The sequence below is a fragment of the Dermochelys coriacea genome, chromosome 25 (genome assembly GCF_009764565.3).
Source record: "Dermochelys coriacea isolate rDerCor1 chromosome 25, rDerCor1.pri.v4, whole genome shotgun sequence".
Lineage (NCBI taxonomy): Eukaryota > Metazoa > Chordata > Testudines > Dermochelyidae > Dermochelys > Dermochelys coriacea.
Genome location: NC_050092.1, coordinates 12667027 through 12683973, shown reverse-complemented (window position 1 = coordinate 12683973; position 16947 = coordinate 12667027). Strand labels below are relative to the sequence as shown.

General features: G+C 40.5%; 1 protein-coding gene across 11 annotated transcripts in view; it reads right to left on the bottom strand.

Annotated features, from left to right (window-relative positions):
- The window catches only part of GNG7 (G protein subunit gamma 7), a 130427-nt gene that overhangs the window by 93384 nt on the left and 20096 nt on the right, over positions 1-16947 (bottom strand). For 8 of the 11 annotated variants that reach the window (XM_043502403.1, XM_043502404.1, XM_038383738.2 and 5 more), the window contains one exon: positions 10558-10634. The exons of the other annotated variants lie outside the window; for them this stretch is intronic. In XM_043502403.1, coding sequence (XP_043358338.1) covers positions 10558-10634 — 77 coding nt within the window. The remainder of the gene's footprint in view (positions 1-10557; positions 10635-16947) is intronic. 11 annotated transcript variants of the gene reach the window in all.

The window sequence follows — 16947 nt, the reverse complement described above, 5'->3', positions numbered from 1 at the left end:
ATGCTAGCAGGGGGAGAACAGGTGGTTAGAATTCCCCTCATTCTTCCCTCTTCAGAACAGATGCCAACGTTTGAGCTGGCTGGTGCATCACAGTCTCACTGAAGCAGCAAGGACTTGCTTGATTTGATGCAAGTTCAAATCTCAGCTATGAATATGCACCAACGATTGAGTTTCAAGAAGCTTCCTTTGCAATGTCAGGTGAGCACTTAAGTCAAAGCCAAGGAGAGACAGTGAGAGGCAATGGGTTGTGTAACACACCACACTAATTCAATTATGCAGGAGCTGCCTGCTACCTCTGCACTGCCTCTACTTCCAGGAAGGGCCAAGTGAAAGATTAGAGACTCAAGAAGTGTTTTCACCCATTTAGGATATTGAGAAATAAGTTCTTGAAGACAGTGCTATCTACTAATCATTGTGCATTACCATTAGAGAGGCAGTTTCAACATCTAATACCGAGGGCTGCAGACCTAAACACACCTTTAGTTAAACTTTAATTAAATCACTATAAAGGGAGAGAGGGTATTATACTAGTTTACTGTAATTTAAACCATCAATAAGCAACTATGTACTTAGGCTATTTCTATGAAATAACTAGTGGGTTGTTTTTTGTTTTTTTTTTTTTTTATAAGGGAAGGGCATGAACTGCTTTCCCAGATTTCCTGCCATCTCTTACTAGTTAGTGTCTCTGTACAACAAAGAAAAAGAACTTACCCTCTTAACTCTCTGGCTACACTAGAGTCAGAGTTTACTTGTATTGCCCACCCCAAACTGCAAAGCTTTTAACCAGTCCACTACTATGAACTGCCACTTCCCTAAGCAAAAGCCAAACTATCATCTCTCTAAGGCCCAGTCCAACAGCACAATACATTTTAAGTGATAACGGTCAAAGCAGCTCAGTCAGCAGAGATACAGACTTCAGCCATGCCTCCAAGAACAAATCACCAGAGGGACAATAAAATAATTCAATAACTGGATTCCTAGAAAATCCTCACTAGGCCCCCAATCTTTTATAACTGTACCACAGAGTTTGGTTCACAGTAATATAGGGCCACAGCAATGCACTACTTTTCTGCTTTTCCTGATGAGATTTAAATGAAAAAAATTAGTATCCATTCCAAAGCTGGCTCAGAACTACTGCATGCAGTTTTACACCATGGAATAGCAGAGAATATTAGGGGCTTCTAATCTGAAAACAGATTTAAATAGTAAGTTACTTGGACCCTGCAAAGTATGCACAGTTGTTTAAATGCTTCTGGTGTTCAGTAAGAGGTGATAAATAGTGAAGTGATAAATAGCAAACTGCCAAAGGAATCAACCACAATTTTCAAACTGCAGAAGGAAGCGCAAGGGTTGATTTATTTGATGACTTAACTCTCTCAGCAGAACACATCTACCTTTGGCTAGATGAAGCTGTGTTGAGTAGAACAAACTGGTCCCCGCATGGGATATGATCATAACAAGAGATGTGAGGCTCCCTGTGCAGTGACTTTTTTGAAATTTCAACAAGTGAATGTGAACAAGCACTGTACCCCCCTCTGCAGGTATGTTAAATAAAGCACATATGCTCTTCTATGTTTGCACTCAAGTTATGAACACCAAACACCAGCTTCCTAAAATGTTTACACCTAATTAATGGAAAAACTGAAGTGATATAAACAAGTGTTCACCTAAGGTTTACTCTTCTATCAGTGATTATCAGAGCTTCCTTAACGTGTCATTTTGAAAAGAAATGCATCTCACCCCGAAGCTGATGAACAGTTCAGGCATAAGGAGCACACATCAGAATGAATAGCATTACCCCGCTCACAAAACTCTTAGGATTCCAACAGGCACCCTTAATCTTTTAACAGTTATAAAGCTCATTTATTTTACAATCACCAGGTCCATGTTCTCCACCATAATGGAGTACCAGGCCAGCTTATTACAAAAGCCCTAGAGCTATTTCAGAGGCTGTTCCTTTCTGCAGTCCATCTTTTGGATAAGTATAATTGTTACTTACTTTCCACTAACCTAGTGAACAGCAGATGCATAAGCCATTCAGAAATCTTTGGCTGGCAGAAGGGAGGTGACCCCAAAGTTTACACAGGAAGGGCAAAGCAGGCAGATGCAATTGTGGTATGGATTCACTTATTGGACCAGCTGGCTGAATATAGGGAATAGTTCAACTGTAACAACCTCCCCCACACACCAAGTGGCATGTTAAAGGTTTTAAATCAGCTGCTCTAGCTCCAGTTTCCAGTCCCAGAAAACACCCTTCCAAAATCCAGAACCTTCCAAAAAATGTTAAACCTCTTATTACATATCAATTGCAGCAAGCCATATTGAGAGAAGAGGGGCAGTGGAAAGATTTGGTTAATATTTCTCTATGGTAGTTTAAAAAGGAACAGGGTCAGATTCTTGGCAATATTTTCAAATGCTTTTGTAAGGGTTTAAAATTAGTCCCTTAGATTGTGAGCTCTTCAGGGCTGGTACCATTTATACAGCAGCTAGCACTATGGGGTCCCAAACCTGACTGAAGCCACTGGGCACCTCAGTATAGGTTATATTCATTATTCATGAGGAAGAGGGAAGGCAGCACATGCCTACAATCAGCTGGCAAATCAGATGTTTGGACTACTAGCTTCATGTGTCCTTTCAAGATACTTCAACCAGGTAACACACATCTAGCAAGGCCCACTTACAAGAATTTTACTTTAAAGAGTCACAAACTGCTGTTTTGTTTACTCCAAATAAAAGCTTGCTGCTGCAGTTTGTTTTTTCCCCTCACTGGCTTGTAAACAGTGCAAGCACTGTCAGATACTAAACACAGGGCTGATTAATAACATGTGTGGCTGCTGTAATCTTCATGCATATTCAGTCCAAAAGCCTACACAAAAATCTAGGGGTGAGAGTTAGCATAATTCGGAACAATTCTCAGAAATACTAACCCCTCTTCAAATCTTCCTGATAAACAGAGCGCCACCTTTGGTGTTTTCCACAGAAATAAGCCTTTTGTTTACAGGGCTTGCGGAATTCCACTCCAGGGGCTAGCCTGTTCCTGCTCAGAAAGAGAGAAAACAAGCCTGACCTCGGATTGCTGAAACAAAAACTGCTCCCTCCCTCCCCACACCATCACTCCCAGTGCAAAGGTAAAAGCACAAGACATCATGCAATGGGAACAAGCTGATTGAGAACAGAATGAATGACAGCAAAAAATCCTGTATTGCCAATATCCCTGCAGGGAAAAACAAAAATCCCAAAGCAAAGAGGATGAACTGCACTGGGTGCACTCCTAGTTTAGTTCATCAGGCTATGTTGGTTGTTCTCATCATTTCTTAGCTGGTGAAAGGGAGGCAGGAAGGCAAATGGACCACCAGTATATTAACTGCAGTACCCACTGTTTATCACAGCCCTCACCCTGAATGCATGGAACAGACATTCCATTTTTCACTCGTTACCAGTAGCTTTGAAAGACCCCTAATGCCACATTATGACAGCTCTGGGAGGGAGATTAGCAGGAGATCTCTGTTGCAAAGTCTTGTGATTTTATTGATTTTTATCCTGGGATTTTGTTAAGCCTCAATATTTGCCATTTATTTATTCATCTTTTTTTAAAGCCCCAGCCTTCTGGAATCTTGTGATGAAAGAATCTTGGGGGTTTGGTTTAAGTTTCTAGCCCTTGTGGATTCAAAAAAAAAAAAAAAAAGCTTGAAAATGAGCCTGAGCATAACCTAAAAAACCAAAAAGGCAGATAGGAAAAAACCTCCCACCATCCCCTTTTATTTTTACATCTCCCAATTGGGGGGGGGGGGAATAGGGCTGACATGCATTTTGACCATGCGAAGTTGGTAATATATCCTTTGCACTGACTCCAGCTACAGGCACTCCACCCAGCCCCGTGGCAGGACAGCTTGTTTCACAACAGCTAAACAGCTCAACAGCAGAATTATGAATTGACGTTTTAGTCCTTATGTTTTAGTGCAAATTCAGCTTGTATACAACGGCCATTTGCACAGATGGTGAATCAGTTTATTATTTGTACCACAATCGCACCAAGTCCCAATCCAAATCAAAGCCCCCTTGCACTAGGCACAGTACATGCCCCCAAAGAATTTACAATAGAGTGGAGGGGAAACAGGGGTGAAGTAATCTCCCCAAGTTCACAGCAGGAAATTGAACGTAGGTCTCCCAACTCCCAGGCTAGTGCTCTAGTCACTGGACAATGCTGCAGGCATTGAGATGTAACAGGTACCAACTCATGGAAGATGAAGATGTCAGATGGCAAGAGGTTTACTTGTTGGTAGCAAGTGAATCCTATTTGCAACATCACTAATCAAGTAACTTAGGGACATGTTACATAGTGTACCAATAGGCTAATTAAAGCACCACTAATATTAATTAATTGACTCAGACACCAGGACACATTCTCACATGATTTTGATTCATGATAATACTGCAATTTTGTATGTGAGGTAATCAATTGGATTTCAGTATGGCTCACCTTGGAATATTCACTTCTGGGCTAGAAGGTCACTAGCCCAAGGCCCATACCAGGACTTTGTACTCCATGGTTACATCAGCATTACATAAGCCTAAAGGCGGGGAATGCATTACTGAAGAAGTAGTTGCTCAGGAGAGATATTCCACATACAATTGTCTTAACTGGCCAATAAGAATGCTCTTTTTAATCCTGCTATATAGTGCCTGGATAACAATCTAGTGGCCAACCAAGTTACAAATCATGTCCCTTTTCTAAGCAGCCCAGTCGATTAAAAATCAGTAGTGTCAGGCAGGTTTGAATGGGCAGCCAACACTGCATGGCTGGTGTGCTTACCCTGATTACAGGGGAGCTGAGCCACCCACCACCACTCTCCCCAAAAGAGCAGCAACTTTTGAATCTCTCCTCATCCCCAGAAGTCTTCATATTTTCCAAAGCCAAGCGTGTGACCCAGAATTCTCAGTAACCAGCAGCCGCCACAGCCATTCTGCACACGTCGGATCCTAGACCAAGTTGCCATTTATGAAGTTGTTAGGAAGCTTGTTCTGGGAACTGGCTCGGACAATAACGGATTCCTGAAAATGGAAGGTTTAGGGATTGAGGAAAACAAAAAAGCGGCCTTCTCTCTCTTCTACTGCTCTGTAGTAATCCATACATCAAGGGATCAATATTCAGAGATGGAAATCCATTCAAACCACCAAGAAATATGCTACTAAGCTCTAGTCGCACCTGCTTTTGTAGACTCACTCAGCTGCTTGTGGGCTTCTCAGCAAGCCAGTGGGAAACATTCTAAATAGGGCAGCTGCTGGAAGACAGGGAGAGCAGCCTGATGAGCCTGCGCTCCCTACATCTAGGAGGAAGGGATCTCTGCATGCATAGTGGTTCCACTAGGGGTCCTAGTGGGAAGGTGCACAGAGTAACAGGTAACAGAAGCTATAAAGAAGTTGCCCGGAGACTGAGAAGCTATGGGGAAAGAGGGATTTAAGTAGCCTGGAACTCCTGCAGAAAGGAGAAGAGGTGAAAAAAAAAAAAAAAAGAGATAGCGAGCATACCCTCTCAGATGTTCAAGGCAAGCAAATGATGGCAACCACATTTGCTTACTCAGTCATTTCACTGCTAGTATCTTAGTAGTTTCTTTGTAAAGCATTCTGGGATACTGAGAATGAGAGACAGCATACAACTATGCTCTTAGGCTGTGTCTTTCTACTAATGAGCAACAGGGAAAAAGTTTATACACAATAAACCCTGCAGACAGCCACATTCTATCTGCAAGAGTTCATTCTTTAAAGAAAGAAGACAAGCTAATTCCATGGTAAATACATGAAGTTATATACCCTGCTTAATAATATCTTGTTACGCTCTTTCCCAAGGCTTTAAATAGCTAACACTGCAGATCACTCAGGAGAGCACAGCATCCATGGAAAGAACAGAACTTATGTTTCACTGGTAACGCCAAAAACTATTTTCAAAAACATTAACAGGGATGCCAGTTTCCTCAAATTGGTTGGAAAACTAACTAGGGGAAGAAGTGTGTTACAGTAATACTCCTTTCCTTGGCTAAGAGATGTACTAGATGATTTCCAGATCTTTTCAGTCTCTATCATCATCATAATCATCAAAAGCAACCTTTTTCTTTCCCCTTTTAGTGGAAAAGTGGGTTGTGGGGAGGAGAGAAGAGAAAACACACTAAAAACATGCCCAGGATATAAAAAAAAGTAAAAGACAGTCCACTATATGGCAAAATAGCTTCTGTCTAAGGTCATTTGCAATTTCCATCATAAAAAAAGAGCGTTTAACTCACAATTGTATTTGGCACACGTTCAAGCTCAGAGTTTGTTTTCAACTAGTTAATTTTAAGTCTATTTAGCTTTTCATTAACAGAGTGAAAAAGTCTGCTGTGTAATGGATGAGATTTAAATTAAAGTTTTATTAATAATAAATACTTCAGAAAGAAAAAGGAGTACTTGTGGCACCTTAAAGACTAACAAATTTATTTGAGCATAAGCTTTCGTGATCATGCATCTGATGAATTAAGCTGTAGCTCATGAAAGCTTATGCTCAAATAAATTTGTTAGTCTCTAAGGTGCCACAAGTCCTCCTTTTCTTTTTAAAAGATACACTGTAAATTCCAGGGCTGAAACCTAGATGGGACAATGAAGTTAACAATTCTTAAAGCACCATGTGATCTTTACTTACAAGTGATCAGGTTTTATATCTCATCTAATGATTGGCTGTATATACAGTGCTCTGCATTGTGACCACTCCAGACTAAGACTGGCAAATACTAGACCAAATGGAATGGCACACAGATTCCTGTAATGAAATTAATGAACCAGAGGTAAGTCTGTTTTGCCTCCAAACCAGTGTCAAACTACGCCTAAAGTAAGGTGCCCCTCCCTTCTCAAGCTATACCTTCAGAATGGACCTTAGTCCATCATTAGAGAAACTAAAAATTCAGTCTTTAATATAGAATTGAGGGATTACAAGAGAGATTGCTAAAGATATTGTTTTTTTCCTTCTCAAATAGGGAAAGACATGGAAACAAGGTTAACAGTATTGTATTAGATTTGCACGTTTCTCCCAGGACAGGGCTTCTGAGGTTTCATTTCAGTTTGCTTTCATATTATACAAGTGCTCTAAATTCTAGAGACTGATCTGAAGTCAATGAGCTATTTCAGAGTCAATTAATAAGGAAACTAGATAAATACCTTAATGAATCTTGGGAACACACAATACTCCAGATACAGCAGTGATAACTGGAACAAGGCAACATAATTTCTGCTGGATCTAGGTCAGCAACAGAGCAATCTTCATTTAACTCCAGGAAGAGGACAAGAATCACCAGAATTTAAAAAAAAAATAAATAAATAAAAAGATTGTTATATTTTAAAGACAAACTCATAGTGCAGAGCACTCTGAATGAGTCCATTGATGAAGCACTGGTTATTCATCTAGAAGAGATGAATGGAACAAAAGGGTTCTCTTAAATGCAGCCTGAAAACAGAAGCCAAATCTAGCAGTGACATTTCAAACATGTGCCCTACTTCAGGAATAAAATTCAAGAGGGGAAAAAAGCGCCACACAGCAAGAGTATGAGGCCCCCCAAACTCACCACTCTAGTGAATATGTAATTTTTATTTCACTGTGCAGGGGTTTACATAGATAGTGTCTATACATTTATAATTCCAAACGAGAAGTATATTTCAAATTAGCACCTACTAGGGAGATTACCAGTTAACAATATGTTAACTCTGGGCCAGACAAGCCGATACTAATGCAACATGCAGTGATCAACAGAAAATTAATCCATGAATGTTTTCATTACATTTTTTCAGTTTCATTATGCTTTGACTCAATCAAGCATTTCATTATGGCCCACAGGAGGGCACTCTCCTCCAATTCTGTGAATGCGGCATTGGATACATTTTCTGCACAGCAAAATCAGTTCTAGCACACTAGGTGGCCAATACAGAAATGGAGGGAGAAAACAAAAGAAAAAAAAAAAGTGTTGATTTACATTCTGCCCTTGAAGTGAAGCAGGTTAGGGGGACATTTTGGTTGTTAACACACAGCAACAGGAAGTTACTCCATTTCTGCTACCATTTGGAGAAAGCAGGGGGAATTGCCAGTCATACCAACGTGGACAGCTCTAACCAAACTTAGTTGGTACAATCATCACTTGGGCCTCATTTTAGCGAGTGAATGCCTACTAACATATCCAGGGACCAAAGATCTTTCTTAGATAATTGGCAAATGACTGATTCTGCTAGTTTAAAAGCACTAAACAGAAGCTTTCCTTTAGGCTGCAAAGCACAAGTCTCATGGACACAACTGCCCTCTTGTGGCAATTCAAGAAGTCTTAAGCCAGAATCTATTACCAGTGACAGGAAAAGACACTGGGGACAAGCACACCGATGACACTGTTCTCTTAAAAGTATTGGAATGTGCAAGTCAGAACCAGCAAACTGTTTTGTGAAAGCGCCTCTCCTCTAGCTTCCTTGCTGACAAGCTCAATCTATTTGATTTCTAGTTTAGGTTTGGCTTTCAGTTCCATGAGGACTTAGTTTGGAAGAAAGACAGTATGAGGATAGGTCACCTGAATGAAGGGGACAGGTTTAAAGAGGAATCACCCAAAAGGCAGGTCAGTTTTACTTAATAACCTTAACAGTATTTTAAGTCACCATATCACTACTTTATGAACCAAGGGAAAAAAAAAAAACATTCATTGCTTGACAAAGCAGTGACCACGAAGGAGTAATCTATACAGAAATATTTGAAGCAGGTACACATCAAGAAAGGCAAATCAAATATTTAGTATTTGAGAACAGTCTTCCCTGTATTTCCCAACAAAAACCTACCAGAGATAGATTGGCTTCTGAGGGAGCACTACAAACTATCCAAAGCTTGGCTAAGCGATGAAAAAAATGTGTGGAAGGCCAAGGGGACACATGAACATCAAGGAGGAAGAGGAATTTAGAGGATACAACCCCTGGGAGTCGCAACCAAGCACAATGGGATAAAATACAATGGAAAATTTAGGCTGAACAGGAAAATAATCTGAAAGCACAATCCAGTAGCCCATTGAACAACCTGCCAGAGAAATCACCCCATAAACAGAGATTTTAACACTAGACAGGGTTCAACAATCCTGCACTATCTCTTGGGTATGGACTAGATGACTTAAGCAAGCAAGCAATCAGGTATAGGAAAGCATTACTGTTTTACGAACCATCATTTTTCATTTTCTATGGAACAATAAGGGGAAGGATAGTGCAGGGGTTAGGGCACTAGCATGGGATTTGGGAAACCTTGTTTTGACTTCCTGATCTACCAGACTCTTTTGTGTGACCTTGGGAAATTTACTGAGTCTTTTCATGCCTCAGTTTCCTGTCTGTAAAACCCAGGTAGCAATGTTTCCCTGCTTGCAACAGTGTGGTGAGGCATTCAGATACAATGGTCAAGTGGGCCATGTAGACACCTTGTATAGACAGAAGTTGGCCTTTTTGTAATGTTTCACATTAAGGGGCTGTTTGTGCCCTGTGCCCTTCAACAAGTCTCTACATCCTATTCCTATAGGCTTCACAGACAACAAATTCTAAATCTGTAGATGTGACCTAAACATTTATACTGATCAATCAATTATCCTTGTGACACGAAATTCAAGCTGCTGCTTGGTGTTCTCTAGAAGACCCAATATCTATCATAGTCATACTATTACCCAAAGTTAGAAAATTGTAACCATCGTTTTTTTACTAAAAGATGCCTGAAGTGCAGTCACAACTTGTCTTTGTTTCACAGTAGCAGCCGTGTTAGTCTGTATTCGCAAAAAGAAAAGGAGGACTTGTAGCACCTTGGAGATTAACAAATTTATACTCAAATACATTTGTTAGTCTCTAAGGTGCCACATGTCCTGCTTTTCTTTTTGCAAACTTGTCTTTGGACGATGCATTTTGTAGGACATGTCAGCACATGGCTGCTTCAGCATTTTAGGGTGCAGCCCAAGTACAATGCATGAAGATTTAGTGTTTAACTGCTATTAGCACAAAAGGTAGTTCAAATAAATTGCTGTACAGAGTCTTGAAAATTTACTTTTAGGGATAGAGACAGCTTTCTGCAACAAAGATGCTGCAACAATCGGCTAGATACATAACTATTTAAAGTTTGCAACAAGTGTCGCACAGAGCATCTGGATTAGGGCAGCAGGCAAATAACCCTTTAAGGAAACTGGCACTACCCAATCTCACACATACATTCCTCCCCAGCTCCTCCCTGCCCGATATCCCCTAGTATCTTTCCATCTAAACCCACATCCTTTATAGGGAAAAGGACAAAACCCGGAACAGAACATATGATCGCCGTTTGACAAACCTGTGGCAAGTCTTATCTGCCCTGGCAGTCTCTCTGATTGGATTCTACGCATATTGCTACCACTCTCTTCAAGCCACTGGGAGGAGTAATTAAAACAGCTACTCAGTTTTTTGAAACTCCAGGATCCATAGATTAAAGAAACTAACAAGTCATTAAGAGGCACAGCAGTTATTTTAGGAGTGTGTTGTGGTATACTGTAACACAAAATGTACCTGTTTAGAGGATGTCAAAACTACTGTTTTCAGCACCAAGATAGCAGATTTCTCTGGCTTGACTGAAGACACTTTTCCTTTAAAAACAAAACAAAACAGAAGAGAAGAGAATTTACAATGATCAAGACAAGGTTACTGTTTTTGACAAGAAACATCATTTGCACTGAATATACTTTGTAGCTGTCATTGCTCCCAGAACAGTGGATGTCCTGTGCAGTACTAAAGCATAAAGATGCTGAGCCCAACCAGATACTGTATTTCCTACTTGGCAGGCATTTATTATATGAAGGACACAAACAGATTAGCTACTAGCCAAGTGGGTAAGAGAGCGCCTCTTTGCATAGATAGTGTGGGATATATGATACTTTCCCCCTCTATTAAACCATTTAAGTTTTGATGATGCAAAAATATTTAAATAACTATGATGTACATTTTAGCTTACTGTTTCATGGTGGTTGGCTGAGACTTTGATCATTGGCATCAATGCAGGCTGGAGCTCTGTGATGAAGTAATTCTCACTTATGCCTGCAGATGGCTACCTCACCAAAACAACGGTCATTCATAAATACAGGGTTTGTTTGTTGTTTAAATCTATTGTTAGGCATGTAAGGAATGAAGAAATATTCCAAGTGCTTAGTCAGCCATTAACTGAGGTATCACAGAGAACTTCTCTCCTGCTGACGAAAGTGATATAGATATTATGGAATTGGTCATGTACATATTATGCTTTTCTAAAGACATAAAAGACAGAATATTTCAGAGAGAGACCAGAGAAATCAGCCAAAACTATTAATGCAAAGCCTGTCATGAAGACAGACATTGTCCTAAAAAGAAAAAAAGAATTTAGAAAGATTTAGCCACAGGCCATGCCTACAGCAGTATTCCTGTTTGCTTCCTCACCACAGCAAATGTACTAAGTGCATATTTGATTTAAGCTTAATAAATCATAGAAAAGAACTTGCAAATAAAACCTTTCAGAATGTTTTCAAGTAGGGAAAGTTGTTGAGATGCATGTCTCTTTTGTTGTTCTCTTGCCACAGAGGGCAGGACAAGCAGCAATGGGTTCAAACTACAGCATAGCAGATTGATTAAATCTCAGGAAAAACCTCCTAATTGAAAGACCGGTAGGACAATGGAACAAATTGCCTAGGGAAGTTTCAGAGTAGCAGCCGAGTTAGTCTGTATTCGCAAAAAGAAAAGGAGTACTTGTGGCACCTTAGAGACTAACAAATTTATTTGAGCATAAGCTTTCATGAGCTACAGCTCACTACATCGGATGCATTTGGTGGAAAATACAGTGGGAAGATTTATATACACACACAGAGAACATGAAACAATGGGTTTTATCATACACACTGTAAGGAGAGTGATCACTTAAGATGAAACTTAAGATGAGCTATTACAAGTGGGGGGGGGGGGGAGAGAAGAAAAACCTTTTATGGTGATAATCAAGGTGGGCCATTTCCAGCAGTTAACAAGAACGTCTGAGGAACAGTGGGGGGTGGGATGGGGGCAAGAAACAACACGGGGAAATAGTTTTACTTTGTGTAATGACCCATCCACTACCAGTCTCTATTCAAGCCTAAATTTATTGTATCCAGTTTGCAAATTAATTCCAATTCAGCAGTCTCTCGCTGGAGTCTGGTTTTGAAGTTTTTTTATTGAAGGATAGCCACTCTCAGGTGTGTAATCGAGTGACCAGAGAGACTGAAGTGTTCTCCGACTGGTTTTTGAATGTTAGAATTCTTGACATCTGATTTGTGTCCATTTATTCTTTTACGTAGAGACTGTCCAGTTTGACCAATGTACATGGCAGAGGGGCATTGCTGGCACATGATGGCATATATCACATTGGTAGATGCGCAGGTGAACGAGCCTCTGATAGTGTGGCTGATGGGATTAGGGCCTATGATAGCGTCCCCTGAATAGATATGTGGACAGAGTTGGCAATGGGCTTTGTTGCAAGGATAGGTTCCTGGGTTAGTCGTTCTGTTGCGTGGTGTCCCTCCTCTGGTCTTTCCTCCTCCCTCTTCCCCCCCCCCTCGCCCCGCTGGTAATAGCTCATCTTAAGTGATCACTCTCCTTACAGTGTGTATGATAAAACCCATTGTTTCATGTTCTCTCTCTGTGTGTGTGTGTGTGTGTGTGTGTGTGTGATAAAACCCATTTTTTCATGTTCTCTGTGTGTGTCTGTGTATTTTCCACCAAATGCATCCGATGAAGTGAGCTGTAGCTCACGAAAGCTTATGCTCAAATAAATTTGTTAGTCTCTAAGGTGCCACAAGTACTCCTTTTCTTCATAGGGAAGTTGGAAGGGAAACCTTCACTGGACGTTTTCAAAAAGAGGCTAGATAGCTATTTGTCTTGGATGGTTTAGACACAACAAATCCTGCATCTTGGCAGGGGGTTAGACTAGATGACCCTTGCGTCCCTTCTAACCCTATGATTCAGTATGACAAAGAAATATAGCGTACCCTATAAAGTGAGCTGTCTAGATACTTCTCAAAACGCAAATCAGACTGGTTGAGGCAACACTGTCTACCATGTTTTCAAAATACAGCCAGCGAAGCAGAGACCCCAGAATTGTTACATAAATCATAGATGTGTTTAATATTTTACAAACTTTTAGCTCCATATCTGCTTTTGCAGGAGAAAAAAAGTTTTTGCACAAGAAATGAGGCTAACAGTGTTTAATTTATTACCTACTACAACGAAAAACCTTTAGCAAAATCCTGGCTCTTCCGTAGTCCACAGGAGTTGTGTCATTGCCTTCAATGGGGCCAGAATTTTATTCCTTGCATTTACACTGTGTCCACAGCTTCAAGTGTTATTGAAGTAGTTTAATACACAATGACAGGAAGTTGCCTCAACATTTCCATGACAGCCCTATGTTCCCAGGGAATGGTTAGCCAACAAGATTCCTCCTGGGCTGGAACCCTCCAGAGAGGTTAAATTTTCTGAGATATTGAGGGGCAAAGGGAGAACAAGACACTGAAACTGGATTCTTGAATGAAGAAAAGCATTTAACAGAAGATGCTATTTTTAGCCTTACCACTCTGGACAGTGTGGCTTTAAACTATCCACCATCTTAAATGAAATATCTAAAACGGAGAGAAGTCAGGGAGAGTATAATGTATTCTCAACTCACCCATGTCTCAGTATTGCAGCATGGCTGGCCAGGCCTCATGGCTGACACATCTAAGCACTACAGGGCCTGAGTCAAGAATTAAAGCATTACTGCAGTAAGATGGAAAAAAAGCCAGGAAGCTGTGTGTGATAGTTTAAAGGGAGGGAAGGGAATCTGCTGTAATAAAACAGGGTCAGCAATTCTGACTCCCAGGCTCTGTTCCCAGTTGTGCTGCTGATTTGTGTGACCTGTGACCTTGGACCTCAATTTATCTTCTCTGTAAAATAGGTGCTAAAATGTCCTCCTCCCTGGGGTAATGCAGTTCAATGTTTGTCAACTAAACTGACACCCTCTGCTGAAGAGGGGCACCCTATCATTGTTTTTTCATCTTACATGTGTGAACAAATGAATTCAAATGCAGTTGTCTGCTCCACCAAGGCTGTGTCAGCAAGTCTCCTTTTACACTGGTATTGATGCTGCTCCACCAGGGGTGACATAGGTGGGAATGGTTTCTGAGTAGCAGCCGTGTTAGTCTGTATCCGCAAAAAGAAAAGGAGTACTTGTGGCACCTTGGAGACTAACAAATTTATTTGAGCATAAGCTTTCGTGAACTACAGCTCATGTTAACAGGGCAATTGCATTTTTACCACTTTAGTCATCTAGACTATGCTTACTCCAAGTAGGTCTAGAGAACATGGTGACAAAAATGCTGGTGACTTTCTGAGCCCCCTCAAACTCCTATAGTTGTGGGGAGGTTTTGGTGGGTAGAAGGAGAGAAGAGGAGGAAAATCAAACAGACAAAAGGTGAGAGATATCTACTAGTTAAAACACATGTTAACTGTAGCCAAAGGAGAGTACAATGGAGAGCCAAGCTATCATTTTATTGGGTGGAGGGGGGAGAGCAGACGACAAAACTGAGTTTCTCAAGTCTCTTCAAGTTTTGCTTTCTGTTGTCCGGCTCAAAAAAAAACAACAAAAAAAAAACCCACATCATCAATGGCCTGCTAGGGCACAATATAACAATACCATTCTTTATGGTTAGGCACTCGGTCTTCATGGCAACAGTTCAGAAAATACAGATGCTGTGAGCTCATGCGATAGCAAGTACTGCATGCAGCTCCTTCCTCCTAGACAGATGCCTTGTTTACGACTTTAATCATTAACAGTTTAAAAAAACCCAAAAAGCTACCTCTCAATGTGCAGCCAGTGAGGTGGCTGGACATAGTAAAACAGTGATGCATTTCAAGTTTTAGAAAGTCAGAGGAGTCATTAGTGATAATCACCAGGAAGCTAAGGAAGTTTATTTATTCCTGTTATGAATCTTCCATGTTTCTACTGCAGGGGAGGAAGGTTCTCTGGAAACAATTTCAAGAGTTGGAAACAGTCACAGGTCTGGATAGAGATCACTGCCATGGTTTAAAATGGAGAGAGGACATTACAAGAATACTGCTTTCTTCAAGGTGCTAAGGTAAACATGGTCACGTGTCATTAACAGTTATCTAGGTCCAAGGGAAAGTAATTCCAGAGAAGCTTTGGAGGAAAAGGAGTCAACAAACCACTGTACTAAAATTGAAAAATAGGGTTTTTGTATCCTTTCATCTGTACCCTAATCTCTCAAAATTATGGTCTAGAGATAAATCAAAAGTAAAATCCACCAAAGATCATATGGAATCCTGAGGTAAGCAGGAGCTTCAAGTTGACTCCCAAATTTCCGGAAAGAAAGAATGGGGTACCTATGTTGAACCCTCTACTGTGGGATCTTCAAAAGGATACTGCTATAGGTAATCGGAGGGGAGGCAAATTGCTGTTGGAGATTGCAAAAAACAACAAAGCATGAACTGGAACAGAGCTAACCAATGTAATTTTGCTCGCAGTAAACTGCTGCTATGTGCCTCCAAGAATATATGGAAAATCCATAAAGTTTCATGTAATAGGCAGAGGAACCGAAGTTGCATCAGGAGCACCACATGCATCATCCTCCGTTGGCTTTTCCACTTGACTCCCTTTATGACTTTACTTCCAAACGGGAGCAAAAACTGACTTAATGGTCACTAAAAGCAGCCACAAAATGAATTAAAGGAGCATTAACCCAACAGAAGTGTAAAATCTCTTTAATAAAACACAAAAAAGCAACAGCATGATAATAACCCAACTCAGGTTCACTTCCAGATAATGAAACTGTACAACTAGCCTCATTCTGGCCATTAAACAATAAACTAAGAAACTCACTGGCCAAGGCCCTTCATTCATCTGTAAACATATTATTTGCCAGGAGATGCTTCTAGAGTACTGAGCATCTTTCCTTGGCCATAAATAACCTGCTTTATTTTCTTTAATGCAATAACAAAGGCCTATATAATGCAGTAAGGCATACCACAGCACTATCCATTTCCATTGGATTTACAGTCCTGTGCAATGAAATGTCAATGACAACTACAGAGCATTCAGGCATCCCAGGTTATTCCAGTATTTCACTCCTTGTAATATTAAAGGATAAATCACACAGCATTAGAGGATATTACCATATAATTAAATGCACTTCATATATATCTGCTTTAGCAATGCAAGTGACCACATAATCTAAATCTTGTATATGTAGTGAAAATACCTGGATAAAAAATAAACCTGCATTGTGCGAGAGAGCCTTGTAGAAAAACTGGCTAATGACCCTTTCTGAACATGCAAAAAGCCTATTTATAAAATAGTCATACCCTGCCCTTCCATAGTATTTTTCATCCAAAGCTCTCTTTACACATTAAGTAATCACTGTTCTCCCCACAGTTCTTGGTTTTGGAAGTCTCAACTGCCTGACGATCCAATCAAGTTTTAATGATCATAAACGGATATTATATTGATCATTATGATCAGTGAATGGTGTAGCAGAAATGCATCTATAAGTGAGGGCCCAAGAAGAGCTTGGAAGAGAATCAGAGCTTAAGGCAGCTCTTGAAATTAGTTGCCTTTGAGAGAGAATCCTATAGAACAGTGGTTCTCAAACTTCTGTAATGATGACCCCTTTCACACAGCAAACCTCGGAGGGTGACCCCCCCGTTATAAGTTAAAAACACTTTTTAAAATATGTAACGCTATTCTAAATGCTGGAGGGGAAGTGAGGTTTCAGGTGGAGGCTGATAGCTCACGACCACCCAGGTAATAACCTCACGACCCCCAGTTTGAGAACCCCTGCTATAGAAATTCTTGATCAACAACTTGAACTATAAAGTACAACAAGCAGCAGACAGGTTTTAGCATCTTTTTGCTCC